At 51.6% G+C, this 23,633-nt stretch overlaps 2 protein-coding genes across 4 annotated transcripts in view; one reads left to right on the top strand and one right to left on the bottom strand.

Moving 5' to 3' along the window:
• Positions 1–13,187, top strand: part of TXNDC11 (thioredoxin domain containing 11) — a 59,505-nt gene extending 46,318 nt beyond the window's left edge. For all 3 annotated transcript variants that reach the window (XM_004438259.3, XM_087416973.1, XM_087416972.1), the window contains 5 exons: positions 1,538–2,330; positions 4,668–4,810; positions 5,146–5,255; positions 8,195–8,275; positions 12,496–13,187. In XM_004438259.3, coding sequence (XP_004438316.2) covers positions 1,538–2,330; positions 4,668–4,810; positions 5,146–5,255; positions 8,195–8,275; positions 12,496–13,138 — 1,770 coding nt within the window. In that variant the 3' untranslated portion in view covers positions 13,139–13,187. The remainder of the gene's footprint in view (positions 1–1,537; positions 2,331–4,667; positions 4,811–5,145; positions 5,256–8,194; positions 8,276–12,495) is intronic.
• SNN (stannin) lies at positions 13,168–23,569 on the bottom strand. Its single transcript, XM_087416974.1, has 2 exons — positions 23,482–23,569; positions 13,168–16,396 (listed from the first exon to the last, which is right to left on the bottom strand). Exon 2 carries the CDS (start codon positions 16,306–16,308, stop codon positions 16,045–16,047), a length of 264 nt encoding a protein of 87 aa, XP_087273100.1. The 5' UTR covers positions 16,309–16,396; positions 23,482–23,569; the 3' UTR covers positions 13,168–16,044.
• Positions 23,570–23,633: the final 64 nt, after the last annotated feature.

Genomic DNA, 23,633 nt, shown 5'->3' with positions numbered 1-23,633 from the left:
AGTGACTTAATGTCTGTTAACTGTGTCGAGATTTGATCCAAGTTAGCACACTGTTCTATTTTAGAGAGTAAATGCCTTTGGATTATAATGGCTTGCTTGTCTTTCTTATGAAACTGGGGTGGGTGGTGGGTGATGAAACATATTCAGTTTGGAAGCAAGAGAGTCTTGGAATGAAATGTAAATCTAAATGGCTACTACTGGTCTGAGGGTAAAGCAGTTAATCTCACCAAGAAGCGGGAGCGTGTGCATTACCCTGATATGCCGTTCCTTCACCATCGTTTACTGAGCATTTACTATGTGCCTGGCTCTGTGCTAGGCCCAGGGGACAGCAGGATAAATCACACGTGGTCCCTGCCCAGGCGGATCCATAGCTTGTAGGGAAGAAGGCCACCTCAACAGACAGTCATGAGACTCTGGGAAGGGCTTCTGGGACCCAGAAGATGCAGAACCTGACTTCCCGGGATGGGGGTGGGGTTAGCCTTACTGAAGCAGCCACCCTGGTGCTGGATCTTGGGGACAGGATCGAGGTTTGTCAGATGGAGGAGATCTTGGCCTGCCAGGCCTCTAAAGGTGTGGCATTGTGAGAGGGCCTGTCCTGGTCTAGAGAGAGGATGCCAGAAAGGCAAACTTGGGCCAGGTTGTGTTCGGTTTTATCCTCCAGGTAACAGGGAGCCATCAAATGTCATTTGGTAGAGCAGTTTCATGCTTAGGGTTGTATTTTTAAAAATAAGTGGAGGCTAAGTTAAGATAAGGGAAAGAAAACGGTGGTGGTCCGTGGCGACCAAGGGCCTGAATTGAGGCAGTGGCCCTGGGGATGCAAAGGAGGGGGCCTGCTTCTCCATGCTGAAGTCAGAGCTGGCTGAATTTGAGGCTTGTGGTGACACAGAGGAGATGTTGAGGATCAACTGATTTTTCTAGTCTGATGATGCCATTTTCCTGGAGAGGCAGGTATAGGAGGAGGAAGAGGTTATGGGGGAAGGCAAGATGGATGAGTATGGTTTGGAACAGGGTGAATTCATAGCCTCCTGTGAGGCATTAATTTATTTGGAAACGTAGGTGCTGTGAAATATTTTGATCCACTCATTTGGTGTTTAAGAAGGTTTCAGACTATTAGTTAAGATGAAGATGACGACATCATATGAAGGAGTTTTAAAGATGTAAAGGAAAGTGCACTCAGCTGGGGGTTGAGATTTCAATTCTGTTTCTGGTTCAACTACCTGGATGTATGTCGTGGGGTGAGCGGCTTCACCTCTCCGAGATTTATTCTTATTATATGGTAGACTAAGACATCTACGTCTAAGACCCCTGCGTCTCTAAACTACTGGTTTGCTGTTTGGTAATGGAGTGACATGTTCTGAAAAATTACCCAAGCCTCTTTATTAATAGCTTTTGGTGTGACAGCTTCCTATTTGACGCAGTGCTTCCTGCCAGGCTTCCTTCTTGTGAATCAGACTAGGATGCTTTCCAGGCCTCACAGCTGTGGGGTCTCTCCCTCACTCATCCCCATGCCTCTCACGAGCTCCACCCTGTGTTTCAGATCACCGAAGTGGCCTTGGAGTACAACAACTGTCACAGGGACCAGGTGGTGGAGCAGCTCCTTCAGCACCTGCGGCGAGTGGACGCCCCAGTATTCAGGTCTCTGGCACCTGAGCCCCTGGTCCAGCTGCCGGACCCACCTCTGATCACGGCATCCCCCTGCTGCAATACTGTGGTGCTGCCCCAGTGGCACTCCATCTCCAGGACCCACAATGTCTGTGAACTGTGTATCAACCAGACGGCAGGGGGCATCAAGCCAAGCTCAGTCAGCATGCCACAGTGCAGCTTTTTCGAGATGGCAGCAGCTCTGGATTCTTTCTACCTCAAGGAGCAGACCTTTCATCATGTGGCATCAGACAGCATAGAATGCAGCAATTTTCTAAGTTCCTATAGCCCTTTCAGGTACTACACTGCATGTTGCAGGACTGTAAACAGGGGCGTGACGGGCTTCATTGATTCTGAGCAAGATGTCTTTGAAACCCCGACCATTGCATTTTCTTCCCTCGAGGGGAAATGTGAGGTGGATACCCCAAGCTCCGTTCCTCACATTGAGGAGAACAGGTATCTCTTTCCTGAAGTGGACATGAGTAGCACAGACTTCACAGGCCTGAGCTGCAGAACCAACAAGACCCTGAACATCTACCTTTTGGATTCAAATTTATTTTGGTTATACGCAGAGAGGCTGGGTGCTCCGAGCACCGCTCGGGTGAAGGAATTTGCCGCAATTGTTGATGTGAAAGAAGAGTCTCACTATATCTTGGATCCGAAACAAGCTCTGATGAAGTTCACCCTAGGTACTGTTGGCGCCGTACTCCCCCAAGCATCAGAAGTTTTGCTTAACTTAACTTTTATTCAGGGATCTCGTTACGTTTCATCATGGGGATGATGTCGGCTCTTTAGCTTGTTTGAAATTTTTAGACTGCAATTGGTCATAATTTTAAAAGAAGCTCATTTTGTCTATTAAATGGAACAGAAACTTCTTAACTCCAAATTTTGTATAAGTTTGTCATTTAGCCCTTGGAGGGTAAGAGTCTAAGGTTCCAGGTTGGCAGTTCCTGTCACGCTTCTCAGGTAGAGTGAGCTACAGTCAGTGGGAATCTGGCCACCGTGACGGGCAGGGTGGTGGAGAGCTGTTGGGGTGGGAATGTTCCAGGGGGCTGATGAATGTGAGCCCTAACAGCAGCTTCATTCCCAAGCAACTTAAACAGAAAGCAGTGAAACAGTAGAACTGCCTGTCCTCCCTTTTTGTCTCAAAGGTTTAAATGTATAAGTATCGAGGCCACCAGACCTAATTTGTTCTGCTGCTGTTTTATGACGCTTTGAGGAATGCTGCTGTGACCGTTGGTGCTTAGATTATAACAAACAAGTGTCAAGTGCAGTAAACAAGTGTCAGGTTGCAAACCAGCAAAAACCACTGTTTGAGGGGTAAGACCCCATTATGGGAAAGCGTCTGAGAGCTTGCTCTTGGGGCTTGGCAGCAGCAGTGAACTAACCCAGGCTGTCCTGTTCCCAGGACTTCGCTGATGTCGTTGATGTACACACAAGGAAGTGAGAATTCTAAAGCCATGTTAGTTCAGCCTCACTGGAAACACGGGGGCAAGTCAGTGTCTGCCAAATGGAGACAGGAGGAACTTGATGGGGAGGGAAAGCCTCTATTTTCAAGTTTTAGAGAGTATGAGAGCAGGAGTGAACTCAAAGCCTCTAATTAATAGTGCTTTTAGCCATCTGCTTGTAAGTCCAGGTGAAGCTTGTTTCTTACAGTAGACACGTTTGAAAAGGCTTATGTAAATGTTGATTTTTTTCTATATCAAATTATATATTATGAACATGAAGGCTCCTGAGTGTTTAAAGGACCCTGTGACCAGTCATTTTATGAAGTGCATACTCTATTGATATTACAAATTGCTTCTGATTCAAGTTTTCTAAAGTTACATTTTCGTGTACTGAGTTTTCTTAAAGTGAAACAAGCCTGTATTTTTTAAGTAAGTGTTTAGTGGATTTTCCAGAATTCTGTTCAGTAATACTCACGCATTCGATGAGCTCATAACATGTTCACTTTGAATTTAAGGGTGATCTGAAAGAAGCCTTCTTCAGATTTCTTTTCATCTTCTGTATCTACTCTGGAAAATCTAGCGCAGTTTTTTGTCCTGTAGTTGGTGACAAAATTTTGTAAGGATCCTTGTAAAAAAAAAAAAAGAAAAAAAAACAATGACTACTGTGTGTCATTGTTGGTTTGGAGAATTGACTCAGGTCAGCTGTATCTGAAGCAGTTTCAGAATGTAGGGTTCATTCAAATTAGGAAATAATTCTTGGTTTTATGTTTCAAAAACATAGCCGACTAAGTGTTATTCAGATGCTGATAATGAACTCTCTTTAGTGTTCACATGACATTCTTCACTTCCTCCTCCCTCTGCAGAGCATTTCATTGTTCATTAGGACCTCAAAATGCAGCGAGAGAAAGGAAAAGAAGTGAAACTCAGATTAGTGCTGCCTCAGATGATACAAAGGAATCTGAAGACAGTGGAGTTTGTGGGGAGGCAAAAACTGTTGGTTCAAGTTAGGTTTTTGGATTTATTATGGGTTTTATTTACGTGTTTTTCCACTAAATATAATTGAGTTTATTTTTCTTAACCTTTTAAGAAAGAAACTTGAAGAACTTTAATAAAGGAAACAAAAAACGGAGCTCCTTATCCTCAAATTAATGAGTATTAGGCACCTTCCACATCACAGTAGCTTGTGCAATTACTGCATTTGTAGTTATGCTTAAAGATCTCAGTACTGTAGGTTGAAATCTTGTAAAGATTGTGGCATGTTGATGATTTATGCAGTCTCAGGTATCTATTTGTGTACCAGTCCTCTTAGAAAAAATAGGATAGAATTCCTAGTCAGAGTCTTAGAGCCTCTAACACTGCATGGCGTTGATCTAAATTACTCTCTGCCGCGTTAATACTACCGAAGCTGAACCTGCTGCCACCCTGGGCAGCTTTGTTCAGGGTTTTTGCCTGTAGGTGAAGTGTTAAAAATGTGAGCCTGTGAAGCCATCCCATTTTTTTAAATGTAGAGTGTAAAGTAGGCCAGCTACTCTCCTTGTACTCAGAGAAGAGTTGATCTCATTTTCTCTTTACTTTTAGAGTCTTTTATTCAAAACTTCAGTGTTCTCTACAGCCCCTTGAAAAGGCATCTTATTGGAAGTGACTCTGCCCAGTTCCCTTCTCAGCATTTAATCACTGAAGTGACAACTGATACCTTTTGGGAAGTAGTCCTTCAAAAACAGGTATGGAATCATGAGAGGGGCAAACATCCAGCCATCTATCCCTATCAAAATAATTTCCAAAGCTGCAACTGTTGGGGGGAGTGGTTGGTTTTGAAGTACAGAAGATGAACCACATGACAGTCTTATTACAGAACGTGCATGAATTACATGGTGGTTTTCTAATTGCAAAAAGTCTTTAAGAAAGTACATAATTGGAAAGATCTAAAGATTAAGTATGTCACTGTAATTTGCACATAAGCAACATTTATCCAGTGCCTGCTGGGTTCTCAGCACAGTGAGGACCTGAGGAGCCCGTTTCCCAGGCTCCCGTCACAGCCCTCTTCTCCTTCCCACAGGATGTTTTGCTGCTTTACTATGCACAGTGGTGCGGCTTCTGTCCATCCCTCAATCACGTCTTCATCCAGCTAGCTCGTCTCCTGCCGTCGGATACATTCACCGTGGCAAGGTGAGGAAGCCTGCTCTGCAGCCCTTCGGGTTGTGGGCCTGTCTTCACTCTTCCTTACAGCTTAGCCGAATGGTTTGCCAGGGTCTGCCCATTTTCCATTGACCTTGGGTAAGACTTGGTTGAGTTTAATTGTCAGCTTAAAGCACAAGCAAAACCTCGTTGAAACCAAAGTTTTCCTGATGAATGCTGAGTTTTCCTTCCATGATGTTGAGTGTGTTTAGCCCTGATTGAATTCATAGGAGGGTGAGTGTGGTTCTGTGGGAGCAGTGCTGACCTGGTTGCTAGGACAGCCCCCCAAGTGGCCAACTTCCTGGAATACCACGGGAAGGGTGCCCCCAGAGTTGAGTGGCACTGGGTCCTTGGCCCAGCAGAAGGGGGCCAGTCCCTGAGGTGCTGCCAGCCAGCCCTGGGACCTGGAGCAGATCTCTCCACCAGGCCTTGTTTCCCTCCTCCTTCCTAAAATTAAGAGGTAAGATTGGTTAGATATCAACGTGTTGGATAAGTGAAATAAGACACAAAAGGACAAATAGTGTATGATGCCACTTACATGAGGCATCTAGAATAGTCAGATTCATAGAGACCGAAAGAATGGAGCTTGCCAGGGGCTGGGGGAGGGGGAGGGGGAGTTGTTTAATGGAGACAGAGTTTCAGTTTTGCAAGATGACAGAGTTCTGGAAATGGGTGGTGGTGATGGTTGCACAGCAATATGAATGTACTTAATACCACTAACGGTACACTTAGAAATGATTAAGATGGTAAATTTTATGTATATTTTTCCACAATAAAATAAAATTTGGGGGGAGAAAAAGACACAGCTGAGAGGGACTCCAGTGTGAAGAAAGGACATGAGCAGGTTTCTCATGTAAGAGGAGAGAGTGAATAAACAGTGGAGAAATTATCTCATAAATAAAAACAATAACAAAGTATGATTTACACGTATTAAATTAACATGCTTTTAAGTCACAGAATCTTGTGTTGATAAAGTAAAGTAAAAGTAGCTAATAGAATAAGTAAATTGGCATAACTTTTTTGGAAAGCATTTTAACAACATTTGTAAGACATTACAAATTTTTGACCCAGTTAATTTCACTTTGGGGAATTAAGGAAATAGGACTTCCAGAGAAGCATGAGCTAGTCACTGTAGCGTTATTCATATCCAACAGTAGAAGAATGGTTAAGTAAATTATGGTTGGGCATTTGATGGGAATTTTACCCATTCATTAGAACAATGCTTTTCATACAAGTAATTGAAAAGAGTAGAGTATGAAATATATGATTACTGCTCTTAACAGTATGTAGGCATATACACCAAGCCTGGAAGAGAATCCCAGAAAGAAGGTCTCGATTAGCACAGTGGAATTCTGAGTGGATGTTTACAAATGTTTTTCTTTTAATTTTGCAGTTTGGTCTTTCTTTGAAGTAAAAATCAGGAGGAAAAAGCATTTGATTGTAGAATAAAGTGTTCAACACCACTTGTTTAAAAAACAGAACTCTAGGGGCCAGCCTGGTAACATAGTGGTTTTAAGTTGGAACACTCGGCTTCGGCGGCCTGGGGTTCTCAGGTTCGGATCGCAGGCACAGACCTACGCACTGCTTATCAAGCCATGCTTTGGCAGGTGTCCCACATGTAAAGTGGAGGAAGATGGGCACAGATGTTAGCCCAGGGCCAGTCTTCCTCTGCAGAAAGAGGATTGGCAACAGATGTTAGTTCAGGGCTAATCTTCCTCACCAAAAAATAAATAAATAAATAAAATGTGGAACTCTAATATTTTAGGTAGGCTGTCACAGGCAGAGGCAGGAGGGCCGTTTTGTTAGTAAAGCTATTTAAAAACCACTATAATTTGGTTATGTCATTTTTTTATTTTTTATTTTTTAATTTTATTTATTTATTTTTTCCCCAAAGCCCCAGTAGATAGTTGTATGTGATAGCTGCACAGCCTTCTAGTTGCTGTATGTGGGACGCGGCCTCAGCATGGCCGGAGAAGCAGTGCGTCGGTGCGCGCCCGGGATCCGAACCCGGGCTGCCAGCAGCGGAGCGCGCGCACTTAACCGCCAAGCCACGGGGCCGGCCCTATGTCATTTTTTTAAAAAGTGAATTTCATCCTTTTGGACAAATGCATGGCACATGGATCACCCCCCCACCCCCCATTATACTTTCTGAAAACTTCTGTCAAGTTAATAATTCGAAACATTTCCATCTTTTGTATGCACTATTTGTGAGTATTTACATCGGAGCCTCCTGGCTGAGCAGCCCTCCTCAGTCTGCTCCCTCCTTCTAGGATGTTCTTTTTGCTCCATCTGAGAAGCCCCTGGGGGTGGGGGGACTTGCTGCATGCCCAGCTCAGTGCCAGCTGCAGGAAGAGCCGCCGCCAAGTTCAATAGTAATTAAGCACAGGTTGGGTTATTTAACACAGATGTCATTTTCTGTATTAGAAAATTAATCTAAAAAAAATTTTTTTTAATCTGCTAAGAAAATATACCGTTTTTGGCCTCCATTCAGATTTACAAAATATAAAATAGAGTCTAATCTTTCTTTCCTAGTTTTCTTTCATCTTCAGAGAGGCTTGATATATTTTGTGCAGTGATTTTCTTTCCTTTTCCAGAGCTAATTCAAAGATTAAAGTACTTCCCTGAATCCTGTCAGGTGGGTGGACTACTCCTGAGGTGTCACTAAGGCATTGTTTTTGGAAGTTTATTTTTACTCTCAGGACATGGCATTTCCCCTCAGAAAGTGAAGTGGAAAGTTGCATGTCCTGGAAGGATCCGTGTTTCTTGCGTGAGCTGCGCCCCGCTTCCCCCGGGCAGTGCACTCACCGAGAAGGGGCCAGGCAGTGTGGGCCGCAGGAAATGCTCCAGGTGCTTCCGTTTTTCAGAAAGTTCTTTCAGGTTGGAGTTTCTTGCGCTGATCTTTTATTTTTTCTGTTCTTTCCCTTTGCCAGGATTGATGTATCTCAGAATGATCTTCCTTGGGAATTTATGGTTGACCGTCTTCCTACTGTCTTATTTTTTCCCTGCGAAAGGTAATGCTGAATTTTTTCAATATTTGGGCAGATGAGATTCTTTTGCTGAAAATGAAGTGGGTTTAAGATACTTCACAGAAGTGAAATGTAAATCATTAGTTATTACTAAACTATTTTGAATAAAATGTATTGTTCAAAAACTGTGCCATTAGGAAGCAAGGGTAAAAGGGCTTTGGTGTCACAATGTCAGGTGTGGTGTTTTTTTTGTAAGAAACTTGCCTCTCCCAGAGTGTGTGTGTTACAGGAGCATGAATGTGGCCATCAGGAGTCGTCTGCTTTCTTGGCCTTCTGAGCATGCAGTAGATTCAAAGATTAACAGCAAAGAGCCCCATGTTCCTCTGGGGCAAAACAACAGCTTCTCTGTTGAGCCTCCGGGGTGTCAGGCCTGCCCCAAGCTTTCACGTGTGTCATTTCTCATTGAGCCCTCCCGATGACCACCTCATCCCTCTTGTGCAAGGAGGAAATGGAGGCTCTCCTGCCCACTGCACCCCCTTCCTGGATTCAAGGAGCCTTCTCCCCAAGTGTGCAGCCTTCTGTGAACCTCTTCCACGGGGTTGTACCTTGATCTCGTCACACTTGTCTGACTGGAACTCCAGGTTCAGTGATTACAGCAACTGCCCGGAAGGCCCAGCTGGCAGGGACGGGACGTTAGCCGAGGGGACGCACACTTGGCAGTTAGTGACTGTGGGTGTGGATGTTTTGGTAAAAAGGGAAATTAACTCTTGGCCTTTTAAAGCCTGATAAACCAGATATTCTCTCCCTTTTTACAGATTCTCTTTTGGGATTTTTTGGTTTTTAATTATTTTATTGAGGTCATATTGGCTTATAACATTGTGTAAATTTCAGGTGTACCCCTTTTGTTTTTGACAGGATGGGTCCTCAGGGACTCAGTCACGTGGCTTTGACAGTATCTTTACAGGGAAAGGCATTTGTGGGATTATTTTAATGAGGTCCCTGACTCACACCTGGACGTATACTGTTTTAGTTTCCTGTGCTCGCTTTTCCTGTTGATCGCAGCTGCTGCTGTGCTTTTCTTGATGCTCCGGGAGAGTGCTTCCTCCATATGTACTAAGTCATTTCCTTGGTTTTTCCTCTTTATCTCAAAGAATTTCTGCTGGAATACTTCCTGTGGTAGTAGGGTCTCGTCAAATCACGCACTAAAAACAGAGTGTGACTCACCCTGTTCTACTGCTGACTATGTCGTGACCAGCCTTTTTCTTTCTAAGAAGCATTTAAAGTGCCACACAGTCAAGGAATCGGGGACAATAACACTAGCAATTTCATCTGTGTGGGACAGAGGTTGGGCATGAAGTTTAATGAAGCATAATTTTCGAGTTCCAAACATAGTTTGGAAAAGTATTACACCCAGCACATGCCTTTGCATGAAGTTCTCAGCAACGAGAATACACGAATATGTACTGAGAGAGACACAGAGGATTGGTGGCAGGGGGTTGTGTGTTTGGGGGCCTGAGTCGGATTGAGTACCTTGCATTCTCAAGCTGCCTGATGTGGTCAACGTGGAGATGAGCTCGTTGTCCAGATCCCCTGTTGGCGGTCAACTGTGGCCCTTTACTATTTTCCTTGAGTTGAAAAGTCAAGAATGTAAATATTGAATATGAGAAGACTGTCCAGTTGTATTTTAATGGAAAGAGCTTACTGGCAAGCCTTACTGGTTTGGAATGGAATTTTTCTTATCTCCTACAAATAAGTGGTAGTCAGAAGTGAAGTAAGCTCCTCATTAACTGGTCCAAAGTGAATGCTCACTTTACTCAGAAGGTAAATGGGCAAAGGATATGAGCTGACAGCTTGCAAAAGAGGAAATGAAAAAGACTGTTTGGATAACATGTAATAAAACTATTTTCACGGTGCATGTGCTTATGTTATTTTTAGTGAAAAGAATATGAAAGTATATATGCATTTTGATAAAACATAAATTTGCATATGCACTGGGTCAAAATGTGTGTAGAAGGGAAGATGTCAGGATGTTGACAGTGATTATTTTGGAGGAGTGAGGATTACAGGTGATCTGGGGGACGCCTCTTGTATGTTTTTTATGTCCGTTGCAGATTGTTCACAGCGAGCGCATCTGACTTGATAACCATGAAAGAGAGAAACCATATGAAAGAGCTTGTCCTCTGCCACAGTGTGCGACCTGGGCCTCCTCCTGCTCCTAGCAGGGCTGACTTCCTGTGCAGGGGCATCTCAGAGCCACTCTTCCTTCCACCACTCTGTGTGACATTTGAAAGTGCAGGTGCTCTGACCCGGCCCTGGGCCGGGAGATCAGAAGTGGGGTTCATTCTAATGTGCCCCCGGGGGAGGACCTCACTTCTTTAGAGGAGCAGCCCTGCCCTCCCTTGGGAATATAGCCCCTTCTTTGGAGTAGACACCTTATGCCCCATTTGCCATTTTTATGTGCTAGAGGTGCATGAACATGCTCCTAGTGGATTTAGAGGAGAGCCAGATAGACAGTGGGGCCTTCTGCCACCACACTTGAAATGAGTACTGTTTTGGAAGCGACTTATTGACACTCTGTGTCCTCGCTACTTCTGAAAACATTTTAGCATACCCATTAGGTAGATTCCTGGAGACTGTTCCAGGAAGTCGGAAATAGCATGCTTACAAATGTTATTTTCTGTCCTGTAAATGTCTCTAGGTACACGCACTAAGGTAGCTCAGTGGCTTGTTCCTGGGGGTGATTCACATGTACTCTCTGTCCCAGACCAGGTTTGTGCTGCAGAACTCGGTGGCAGATTGAGCCTCTCTTGTCCTTCCTCACCCACACTTCACGGGGGCCAGGAGCTTTTTAGCTATTGATTGAATGGCTGGGAGGCCCCGCATGAAGAATGCTTACATGTTAAGAAAACTATGCTTTAAAGGAGGGCGTAGTTATATACTTACCCCCAAAATGCTTGAAATTATTCCATTTCCCTGAAAGTTTCCATAAATGTTGTATAAAATGAGGCAACTCTGATTGTAGTTTCCTTGTGATTTTTATCTCATAGGGAAGGCCTACCCGTTAATAGCACACCTTTCTTCTTAGATATTTGGCCACTGGCCCTGTGTGTGCAGAGGGCTTGCAAGCTTTCAATGAGCGGTTTTTGGTTGGTTTTTTAGGGAACAGTGTGGTTTGTCTCAGCTAACATTCACTAGCATTCAGGTAGCTCAGGTAATCCTGACAGCAGTCCTGTTAGGTGGATGGTACTCTCATGACTGCCTTTTACAGGTGAGGCAGTGCAGGGGCGCACAAGAGTCCTTGTGTGGGAGCTCATGACGGAGCAGTAGCCCCGTGAGTCTGCCCAGGTGGGCAGGCTCCAGAGTCCCTGCTCTTCCTCTCCACTCCTGTATCCCTCAGAGGCCACCATGACCACTGTTTGCCCACCTCACCCATAAAGCCGGTGGTTTTGATTTATTGCAGCTGGATTGTGTATACATGGGTCAGTGTATCTGTGGTAGAAATTTTGGTTGTCAAATGACAAGTTCTAAAAAGGAATTTTCTACATCAGGACTTGCAACAAAGCTTTGGAGAAAATGCCCTCATATGTCACGCTCTTTCCTTATTCTGTGCTCTCAGGGCTGGGTAGCCTTAATTCCTCAGAGTCTCTTGGTTGGTCTGTTTATTAAGGACCAGGGCTCCAGTAACACCTTCCTCATCATGGCAATAAAAATGTCTCCACATGTTCCATATGTCCCTGGGGGGTACAGTCACCCCCAGTTAAGAACTCCTGCCTTGGATAATGTGTAATAAATGCTTGCCAAGTATTTCAAGTTTTTCCTAATTCACCAAGCACTCTTGATGGCCACAAGTGACATGGGTGACAGTCCTGCCCCAGGACGCCCTCCCTGACACGCCACTGGGCCTGTCAGCACACAGAGGCCCTCTGCCCACGTGCTCCCAGTGCCCTGCGTCACTGGCTTTAGGCTTGGGCCTGGGAGCTCTGGTCTCTCTTGGAAGGTTGTGAACAGAAGCTGAGCTCTTTGTCCTCAGGAACAGACACACATTTGAGATAAGCCACGTGAATTACAGAACAAGGATATGGGACATCATTAGCTTTGTAGAAAATTTTTTGCCCAGATAACATTTTCCCTGCTGACTTGCAGTAAGTAAAATCCTCGGAATGTCTTTTGGTAGGAAATACACGGCCTGACCTTCAGTAGCAGTCTGGGTTTGGACTGAGTGTTGGTGTGACTCTCATCTTGGACTCCTCTCCCTCTCTCTCCAGAAAGGACCTCAGTGTGAAATACCCCGAAGACCTGCCCATCACCCTCCCAAATCTGCTGCGGTTCATTCTGCATCACTCAGACCCTGCTTCTGCTCCCCAGGACTTGGCTAACGCTCCCACCAAAGAGTGTCTCCAGAGTGAGGCAGTCTTACAGCAGGGGCACATCTCCCATTTGGAGAGGGAGATCCAGAAACTGAGGGCGGAGATCAGCACCCTTCAGCACGCGCAAGTGCAGGTGGAGGCCCGGCTCTCCAGCGCGCGCAGGGACGAGCACCAGCTGCTGCGGCAGAAGCAGACCCTGGAGCAGCAGCACAGCCTGCTGCAGCTGCACAGCGAGCAGCTGCAGGCCCTGTACGAGCAGAAAACCCAGGAGCTCGAGGAGCTGGCCCGCAGGCTCCAGGAGCTGGCCGACGCCTCGGAAAACCTCCTCACCGAGAACACGTGGCTCAAGATCCTGGTGGCGACCATGGAGCGGAAACTGGAGGGCAAGGCCAGAGCTGAAAACCCCGCTCCCCCGGAAGAGGCGCACTCTGACCGCCCCGAGCCCTCAGGGGCCCCCCGGTTACCTGGCAGCACTCCTCCGCCTTCCAGTGCCAGCTCCGCACTGGCGTCGGACAGGAGCCCTGAGAACAGGACAGACTAACTTTTTAAATGACATGAAGAAATCAGAGGTGAAAACTGTACATTGGGAATATATTTATGCAAATTTTATTGAAATTTATTGTAAATAAAGATTTTCTCAGTGGTCTAGAAAATCAGTTTGAATGTCATTCAGCTTTTATTGAATAGGGACGACATCCCTTCCACTTATTGCACAAACTTGGTAGCTTTGAGACAAAAACAGTAGCACAGTCCACTTGAAGATGTGTCTGAGAAATCAGTCCATGTTTTGGTGGCTCAGTGTCAGAGTGTCTCCCCATGCCCCTCCTTGCTTCTGTGATGACATGTAGGATGAAAGTTTAATTTTGCCTGACTAGTCAGAAAACTTGAATGCAACAGTTGGGCTATTCAGAAAGAATTCAATGAGAGGTCATAACTAAGCCATTTGAGTGTGTGGCTCTGGTGTCTATGCTAAAAAAGTAGCTACTGATAAATAAGAGCAGTGAGACCTATTATGTGGCTCTTCACCAGTTCTACAGGCACCTTCACTCTCCTCCCAGAGACCCCATGAGTGCCCCTCCGTGCCTGTGACCCTCACCCAGGCCTGGCCTGACGCAAGCTGTAAAGATGTCGTCCCCGACAACCGGAGCTGGGATAAGAAACCTCCAGAGAGAAAGGAGAAAGTGACATTTCATCATTTCAAAACCAAAACTTCACTGGCACAGTTAAAACCCTCAGGGCAAGTCTGATAGTCAAGCGATGTCATTTCCGGGCTCAGGCTCAGAGACTGAAGATGCGTGTCCCAGGTGCTCCTTGGTTACCGGGTGGACACAGCTAGGTGAGTGCTGCTGGCTGTGGAAAGTAGAGGTAGAAAGCTTGGAAGTTCTGAAATGCAAGGGGAATGGATCAAAACCCCTACACCTTCCACGTATTTCTTGAGCATCCTTCATTAGAGAGCAAACCCTCTCCTTGATCTTCCAGTTGGCACCTTTGGGACTTCGTCGCCCTTCCTCGCCCATACCCTGTCCTGCCCACTCCAGCCTGCAGGGCCTCTGCTGGTTTGCAGTCTAACTCTCAGGCTTGGCCATCACATTAGGGGCCAGAGACGTTTCCTCTCCTGTCCTGAAGCCCAGCTGCCTTCTAAGGGCTCCTCAGTAGCCCATCCATGGTACCTCAGTCCTGCCTGCAGCTCAGATTGCCTAACCAGCTCCCCCTCCCGCTCCCCCAAGCTGGCACTTAATGTTCGATCCCCAATTTAGGTGTATGCTGCTAAAATAAGTGTTCCCTAAGCTCCCTCCTTGGGGTTCTAGAGAGCAGATTAGTTCAACATGCTTTTAGAGGACACTTGGATGAGGCCAGAGGAGTGGCCTTCAGCCTGACCAGGAGGCCAGAGCTTTGGGGGTGCTGGTAGCCACCTGGGAGCTCCCTGCCCATGCTGCTGGCACGCAGCTGAAGTGCTCAAGGGCCAGTGCTCCGAGGTTGAGCCAGGGCTGGCTTCCCATTTATCACCAAAGATGCCGACATAAGTCACGTTTTAATCATGACCATTTAGAATGTGCTTACAGTGGTGGGATTAAAAATTGAAGCGAGTTCACTGAAGTATGCACAAAGGTCACTTTGGAGATGCAGGCTATAGGGGCGCTGGCCCCACCGAGAGCCACCAACTCCTCATCTTGGCGAAAACCAAGTCCTGAACTTGAAACTCACTCTCACTCATCGCCACCCCAGTGCCCACTAAGCACGGGCTGTTGGGGAGCCACCTGGGGGCTGCTGTGTGCACGTGCACACAAGAAATGACCTTCCACCACACTCGGTGCTCTTAGAGCGGGGTCAGGGGGCTCCCTCTAGGTGACCACCGAGGAAAGTGAATCCAGCACCCAGCAGGTGGGTGGTAATCTGAGAAGAAAGGAAGCTAATTTGTGAAAAGGGAAGGGGGGAAAAACCCTCAAGTCCCCTGCCCCTGCCCTCCAGTGCAGAAAATATTAAATACAACAACAAATAAAAAACACAATTTTCTCTTTCTTGGGCCAATTGGGTTTCAGATAAAGGTCGCCTCCACGGACTCGTGTTTCTAGCGAAGCCTGCGCTAAGTAATGCCAGGTGGGGGCAGCGGGTGGGGACGGCGACAGGGGAGTGCTCAGCATGCTCAAGACCAAAGGGGCAAGAAACTGCTCTGCCACTAGGACGCCTGGCAGCCATCGGGACTCGTGTCCTGACTCGTCCTTCACCGGCCCCCAGGCGACTGCAGTAGCTTCCTTGCAATAACTCCACCATGAACAGGAACTGGAATTTAACGACTGAATCTACCTAGAGAAAGAGGGGGGCATGGTTCTTCTCTCATCCATTGCTAACCAAGCAGAAATCACCAACGCCCCCCACGGGTCAGCCATGAGACCCAACACTGACGCCTCACGTCCTCTCGTCCTCTCCGTACGCAAGTTATATACATTAGAGACCCCCACCAAGTGCCCCTTGAGCCTTACATGTCCAAGACCCTCCCCCATAGCCATCATTAGTACAGTCAGTCCCATGTGCTCTATACAATATTTTTAAAAATCAGCAAAAAAGGCTTAAGTACGTGCTTCTGGGGCCTATTGACAGTTCACAGGTTTGTGAGTTCACGCGTTACAGTAGTAGCTCCATCAAAAACAGGCTCAGCTAAACATTCAAGTAACAAAAGCGCTACGGGGCCGTCAGCCCCAGCAAGGTCGGGCCTGCCCACTGCCTGCAATGGGCAGCCCCACCAGGAGGCCGAGGGGAGCCCAGGGCCACCGAGGCCCGGCTCAGGACAGCTGGGGCCCCGGGAGTCAGTGCATGCGATGACGAAGCCTGGCGAGGCCATGCCAGCAGTGTCAACCCTTCCTCTCAAATGGCAGCATGTCTGTGGTTCCGCCCCTCCTGCGCCTCTCGGCTGGCTGCAGACGGGCCCGGGAGCCTCCGCATCCCAGCTCAGCCGTGGACTTCTGGACCGTTGGGGGTCAGCTTGGCCTTCCTCTCCACGCACGGTCCCTTGGCCGAGTACTGCACCAGCAGGAATGGCTCCTTGGTCTCCCCATCCCCCACGATGCTCTCCTCGTCCTCCGACTGGCTGATGCGCTGCAGCCGCAGGTAGCACCAGCAGCCCAGGATCAAGGCCCCCAGGGCAGCGATGGCGATGAGGATGACAATGACCGTGACCACGCCCGTGGTGGGGCTGTGGTCCATAATAGACATGGTCAGCGCTTGGGGAGGCTGGCGCCGCACGAAGCTCTTGGGGGCAGCTGGCTCAGAGAGGCTGGAACTCAGGCAGGAGACCAGAGGCCTGAAAGACAAAGTACGGTGAGGCTACCTCGGGGACTCCAGCGGGGACCCCGCCAGCTCATGAGCCGGGCTCTATTTTTAATAGACCATGGGGTCTATTTTTAATCCGTTCTTAAGCCTGACCGTCCGGCCCTCATCCTAGTGGAAAACATGCTGGTTGGCTTTCGCTGTTTGTTTGTTCATGACATCACCCCCTCTTCGCTCACCCCAACCCCCTTCCATTCACCATCTTTGACACCCTCAGTGCTTCTGCTTCCAGGCAGGCAGTCACCCTCACTCAGCCACGGAGCCTGAGATGCAGGTGAGGGGGGCACCCACGACCTGTGACCTCACTGCAGCAGAGGCTGCAAGAGGGTCTGTTTAAGGTGAATGTTCTGGAAGGCTCAGGGACTGAAAGGAGCCAGTGCTTCACGATGGCCAGAGATGAAGGATTCGATAGCAGGGAAATGACATCAGCCCTCTCACAAACAGGCGACATATATAGCTCAACCAAGTCTTCCGGAACACCTGTGAGCGGGTGCAGCCAACAACAGCCTTTGCCCACAAGGGGACTGCAGCAGCTGGGGAAGAGCCCTGAGCCACCACACACCCTCTGAGAGGGACGCCGGGCAGCAGAGTCCTGGGAGATGGAGGCACTGGGGAGAGCTCTAGGAAGGGCGGGGAGAGCGGGACAGACCAGACCCTGCCCTCACCGAGCTCAGCGCCTGGCACAGGAGCCAGACCACAAAGGATCAGTACACTGAACGCCTGTCACTACAAATGCGGGAATGCAGTGTCAGGAACACAGGGGACCGGGTGCCATGATACTAAACTGGTTGTGGCAGGTGATACTCAGGGAGGCGATGCTGACACTGACACGTGCAGGAAGAGCTAGCCCTCGGGGAAGAGCAGTCCTGGCAGGGGACCTGCATCTGCTGAGGCTCTGAAGGTGGGAGAGGGCCTGCTGGCGAGCGCGAAGAGCTGAGAGCCCCGGCGGCTGGAGCTGGAGCATCAGCCGGCTGGGTGGGAGGCGGGGAGGGGGCGTATGCGGGGGACCACCACTTCCTAGTCTCGTCACCTCAGACAACTCCTTCCACCTCGCTGAGCCTCGAACCCTCCTCTGTTACTGGGGCTAGTGAGGGGCAAAGGAGAGCGTGGCTGCAGGAAGCACAGAAGATACAAAACACCCCGACTCGAGGTCTGACTCTAAGTGACACCCCAAGGCCCAGCCAGTGACACCCACAGAGGCTGGAGGTGCTGAAGCTAGCAGGCTCTCTGGGGTCCCAAGACCCTGTACTTGTTTATTTCTCCTGCCTTGCCGAACACGGAGCAAATAACAGTAACTAACACCCAGGTGGTTACAAGGCTGAGGAAGAGCCTGCGACACCTCGGGCGTGGGGCGGCATGAAGTGGAAGTCGACGCTCAGGAAGAGCTAGCTGTGGGAATTCATTTTTGTGAGAAGACTGACATCGGCATAGGTGGACAGCGCTGGAAAGGGAAGGTTTTCCCTCCAAACAGGATGGAGCCCCTCATCCTTGAGCAATAACTGCCTTAAGCGGAAATGATTCTTAGCCACACCAGGGAGTCTCCCCACCTCACCCAAGGCCAGGTTGGCCTGAAGGTTGGTCAAAGGCAGCCAAGTTGAAGCCCCTGGAGTCTGTCCAGGGAGCAGGCCCTGGGAAAACGCTGCAGACCCTGGAGCATGGCCCTGCAACCATACCCACGTTTGCAGAGGGGTCCTGGGCAGAAGGGGGCAATATCCCTGGAGTCTGCCCGCTTCTGACCAAGGTACCTCCAGGGTCCAGCCGCTGCCAGCACTCTCAACAGGCCTCCTGGTCCACCCGTGCAAGCCCACTGCAGCCAGCGCCCTGACACTCAGAGGAAAGGTGCCAAGTCCTCAGAGTGACCTAGAGGACCGGACACAATGCATCCCCACCCCTGCTCCCAGCCGTAATGACCCCTCCTGCCTCCAGGCCTCTGCCCAAGTGCTCTGCTCCCCTGACCCTTATTCCGTGGTCCTCAACTGGGGGTGACTGTGCCCTTCAGGGGACATCTGGCAACGTACGGAGACATTTGTGGTTGTCACAACTGGCGGTGGGGGTGTTAACTGGTATCGAGTGGGTAGAGGCCAGGGATGCTGCTCAACGTCCCTCAGTGCACGGGCGGCCCCACAACAAACATCTGGCCGCAAATATCAGTAGTGTGGACGGTGAGAGACGCTGGCCTAGTTAACTCGAGTTCAGGCAGGGAAGCCTTCCTGACCCGCAGTCCAGGAGGGTCTCTGCGTCCCGCGACTGCCCTGCTCCCTCCCGCTGGGCACTGGCCTCAGTTTGCAACACTGGTTTCTGTAGCAGGACCATCTGGTTAGTACCCACCTCTCCCATCGGACTGTGCGCTCCATGAGTGGCCTTGCACACTTCTGTGCCCCCAAGTGCACAGATCATCCTGGCCTCTCCTCTGCCACCATCAGGGCTGCTATCAGCTCCCACAACCCCGCTCAGCCTGTCCTCTCAGGCCTCCAGACGGGACAAGTGACCCCCGAGCTCCAGAGAGCCTGCCGGCTGCAGCTGGGTGAAGCTGTCCCAACCTCTGTGCTAACTTCCTGCTGAGACACCACCTACCCGCCTTGTCCCTCGCTCTCCCCACCTGGACCTCTGGTGTCCAGTGCCTGCTGGGGCGCCTGCCCTCCCACCAGGCTCCTGGACAGGAAGGCCAGTCTGGATCAATTTGGAAGGGCAAGTGTGTGTCTGTTTGGGGAGTGGGGGTGGTTCAGAGGCAGGAAGTGGGAGATCAAACAACAGCAGCAAGACTGGGGAGGGGGGGACCCCAGGAGGTGCCCACGAGTCCAGGGGGAAGCCAGCGGTCCCAGGGCTAATGTGGAAACTGAGGCAGAAGCAGCCCCAGCTCAAAAAGACCCTCTGAGAGGAGTGGTGACCTCAAAACCCTGTCTGCTGCCCCACCCCCAGGCCGGGAGGGGTGGGCAGAGCCAGGTGACCAGGCCATACTCATGCCTGGTCCCCGGTCCTCCCCTGAACGCACATGTGTGTTCGTTCACTCACTCAGCAAGTATTTCCTGAGAACTGATCTTTTAAAATCTCTGATCACGTCCTCCCCTGCTCAGAACCATCCCCGGCATCAGCAGAGAATCCAAATTCCCTGCCTCCTCGGGCTTCTTTACACCCTCCCCGCCTCCCACCTCAAGGCTTCTGCACTTTCTGTTCCTTCTGCCTGCCTGGAATGTTCTTCCCTGACTGTCCTATGACTGGCTGCTTCCTATTATTCGGGACTTTCTCAGAAGGAGCCTCTTGGGGGATGCCTTTCCAGACCACCCTGGCTGCAGATGCCCCCCCGCCCCCCGTGCTCTTTGCTACCTGGAATTGTCTTGCGTCAGGCAATGTGTTTCCCTGGCTGCTGTCTCCTCCCTGCAGCGGACTCGGAGCCTGTAAGAGGAGGGCACCGTCCATCTTGCCCACTGCTGGCTCCCCAGCCCTACGATCGGCACACAGCAGGTGCTCCATCAGTGTCTGCTGAGGGTTCCGAGCCCCGGGATAGAGTGATGAGTTAGAAGAGACCATGATCACGCTTGGTGCCCTGCCATCCTCAGCCAACTCCCTAACCTCAAAGCCACTTCCGGGACCATGGGCATGGGTCCCGTGCCTGTCCCAACAGACTCAAGGAAGCTGGCAGCCTGCGTGGGAGGACAGGCCGCAGGCGCAGGAGCAACACGTGCAAGTGGATCCTGGGCAGGCCTGAGCCCACGGAGGGGCAGCTGTCTCCACGCGTGCTGTGGGGGAGAGGAGGAGGCCACCGCGAAACAGAGCCCACAGGAAACCTGAAGCATGAGGGCGGCTGGCCCGTTCCCCCTGGACCCCCTTGGCTTGGGCTGGATGCCAACCGCTTGCTTTGCCTCTCCTGGGCCTCCCTCACGCCCCTCTGAGCCCAGGTGGCTCCTGCAAGTCAGCTGACCCCTCCCCCGGTCCAGAAAAGCCCAGAGGGTGGGACAGGGAGGGCCGCAGCTTGGGCTAGGTGGACGCCCAGGGCGGCACATGGGACGCCTGGACCCCTCAGAACCATCAGGGAAGTAGTTAACGTTGATTCCATATAGTCAGTTAATCCTCAACAACCCCTCGGCTAATGCTAGTCACTGTGACCACCCCCATTTTACAGATGAGCAAAGTGAGGCACAGAGAGTTTGAGTGGATTGCCCAAGAATAAACAGATAGAAAGCAGAAGTGCGGCCCAGCAAAGGGAGGGGTCTTCCAAGTGTCGAGGGCGGGGCCCTCGCACAGCCGGGGGCCTGCGGTCTCTGGGCATCCTGGGGGTGGGTGACGGACCATTCTCCCCCACCACCTCTGTGGCATCTCCTTGCCAGCTCCCTCAGTCAGGACAAAGGCTGGCACTGGAAGCCCAAGGCCACTTGGATCCCCCCATACATACAGGGCCGATCCTTCACCCTCCCTACACCCTCCTGCACTGAGGGCCCTCAGTCTTGCCTTGCTCGGATCTCACCCACCGCTCCTGGAGAAACAAGCTCTAAAGGCCAGCCTCGCCCGTGAAGAGGCCACCCTCTGAGACCCCCACCCGCTGCCCCCTCTGCCCACCAGTGGGCTCAAAAGGACAGTCCCCACCTCAGCCACCAGTGAGCTGAGGGCGGGCATCTCCCACTGTCCCGCTGTCCCTCAGAGGCCCCCAGCTTAGCTCTTCCCCAATGTCAGGCGGCGTTCCAGTTACTCCTGCCTCTTCATGGGACCCCAAACTAAGCTTTAACCCCACTTCACAGGCCACTGCATACGCTCAAGGCCCAAGGAGGCCACAGCCAACAGCAGCGCAGATCTGAGTCCCCTCCTTCGGCCCACCCCACCCCTCCACTCGCTACTGTGAGCTGTTTTGACCCAGCCAAGCAAGCTGCTCCCAATGGCCTCGATTGCTCAGTGTGCAAAATGGGAATGAGGCCCTGACTTCCCCAGCCAGGCTGTGGGGAGGATGAGAAGAGATAAGGAATGTGGAAACGGAAGGGCCATGGGCCACCGGGTCTGCATGTCACCAAGCACCACGGCTTCCTGGGTGCCACAGGGAGTGCAGGGAGCCCTTAGGATCTCCCCACCCCCCCACAAGGACCTGCCTCCCAAGAGGGCACCAGGCCTGGTCCCGGCCCAATGCCACGAAGAGCCTTCCTCAGGGACACACTGCTGCCTCTTCTCGCTTAACTGGGCATGTCACAAGTGTCACCTGGCCCAGCAAGACGCCAGCTCGCCACTCCTGCCCTGCAGCCTCCACCTTCTAGGGCTGCCCTGCTTACCAGAGGCCAATCTATCCCTCAGGGACTTCCAGCACCGCCCCTAGGGGTTAAGCCAGGCCCCCTCCCCCACAAAGCCATCTGCAGGGTGTGCCAGCAAACCAGGTTCCGCCTCTTCAGGGGACCCCAGTTCACAAACCAGAAACATTTCCTGCCTGGGCTCTGATTAGGAACATAGGGTTGTAGGGATGACGGGGCACTGCTGGCACAACCAGGGCGCAGCCAAATGTCTGCTCTGTGCCAGGCCTGAGCAGGTACTGGGAGCCAAGGACCTGAGCATCACCCAAGACCCCTGCCCTCCAAAAGCCAGGACCAAGAACAGCGGGGATGCCGATGGGAGACTTAACAGTTACTGGGCTGTGCCCAGCTCTGCGGCCAATATCATCTCAGCCTCCACCCGCCACCCATTACAACCCCATCCTCCCAAAGAGGAAACTCACACCAGAACCCCCCAGGTTCCCCAGTGCAGAAGAGGAAGCTGGCTGGGGCAGAGCCCGGGGAATGCCCCAAGGTCAATCTGGGCCTCCTGTGGCCCAGGCCTGAGGCTCATGCCCCCACCCTGTGAATCAGCCACTGGTCATTCCCACAGGCTGCCCCAGGGTCAGCCCACTTGGCCAAACAACTTTGGTAATAACAGGAGATGCCTGACAAAAGTTGGCGATGATTACTATGTGCCACTCTGAGCTAAACACTTCACACAGATCATCTCTTTTCAGCCTCAAAGCAACCCTAGAGCTGAGTTATTACTATGCCCACTCTGCAGCTAAAGAAGCTGGGGCTCAGAGAAGTTAAGTCAATTGCCCAAGGTCACACAGCTCAAGAGTAGTTGCGCAGGGATTCAAACCCTGGCAGCCTGGATCCAGAATCCCAGATTTCAACCTCGACACTGAAACGTCATATTCTTGACCCCCACCTCCCCACTCGGGTGCCTGAGGGTCCAGGGGACAGGTGAATTCCACTCCGACCCCCTCCGGGGCAGGCTGGGTGACCGGGGCCGAGGGCTCGATGCTGGGGACACAGGGATGACAAGCGCCCCGGCAGCTCCCGCGTGCCAAGCGCGGGCGACGTGCAGGCGCGGTGCCAGGCTCGCTCCACGCACCCTCTCATTAACCCCGCCAGGCGACGCCGCCGCCTCCCCCACGCGACTCAGGAGCTAAGCGAGGCCGGAGGGAGGAAGGGGCTCGGCCCGGGGGGCGACAGCTGGAGGGAACGACAGCTGGAGAGGCAACTCCAGTCGCCTGACTGGGGCGGGGGGACGGGGGACCACGAGACCCGGTCATGCCCACGCCGCGCAGTCACCGCCGACGGAACCCGGCACCAACGCTGCGGCTCGTCCTCAGTTTCCCCACCTGCGAAACGGGCGCCAGACACTGCCAGGACTCCCACCCCTACCCGCCGGGACCCTCCTTATCACCCTGGGCGCTGCCAGGACCCCCGCCTCCTCCGCTATTTTTAAAAATCCTGAAGCGTCCCGAGGAGCCCGGCAGCCGGCCCGGGGCGCGGAGCTGCGGGCCAGATGCGCTGGGGGGCGGACACCCGCGCCCCGCAAAAGCAGCCGCCCCCCGCCGCCTCCTTTGTCCGGATCTCGCCGCAGCGCAGCGGACAAAGAACCCCCGCCCGCGGGCGCGGCCCCCCGGAACACACCCTCCCCCCGAAGCCGCGCCCCCGGCCGGGCCGCCCCTCCCCCGCCGCAGAGACCCCCAGCCCGCGGCCGAGCCGCCCGGCGCGCGCCCCCGCCCCATCCGGGCCGCCCCTTCCCCTCCTGGAAGCCCCCGCCGGCCGAGCGCCCAGCCCGCCCGGCCCTGCTCACCATGGCGCCGCCCGCAGCCCGGTCCGATCGCCCCGCAGCAGCCCCGCGGGCCCGGCTCCGCCCGCCCGCCAGCCCGGTCCGGCCGCCGCGCACCGTCGGGACGCAGGAGCCCCGCTCTGCGGCGGGCGGGGCAGCTCCGGCTCCGCCCAGGC

The sequence above is a fragment of the Ceratotherium simum genome, chromosome 26 (genome assembly GCF_057802395.1).
Source record: "Ceratotherium simum simum isolate JZ-2026a chromosome 26, ASM5780239v1, whole genome shotgun sequence".
NCBI lineage: Eukaryota > Metazoa > Chordata > Mammalia > Perissodactyla > Rhinocerotidae > Ceratotherium > Ceratotherium simum.
Note: the sequence above shows the minus strand (reverse complement) of the source record. Positions and strands in the feature narration are given on the sequence as shown.

What these genes read in the sequence shown, in the direction of transcription:
- SNN (XM_087416974.1), bottom strand. Translation starts at nt 16,308, where the DNA reads ATGTCTATTATGGACCACAGCCCCACCACGGGCGTGGTCACGGTCATT.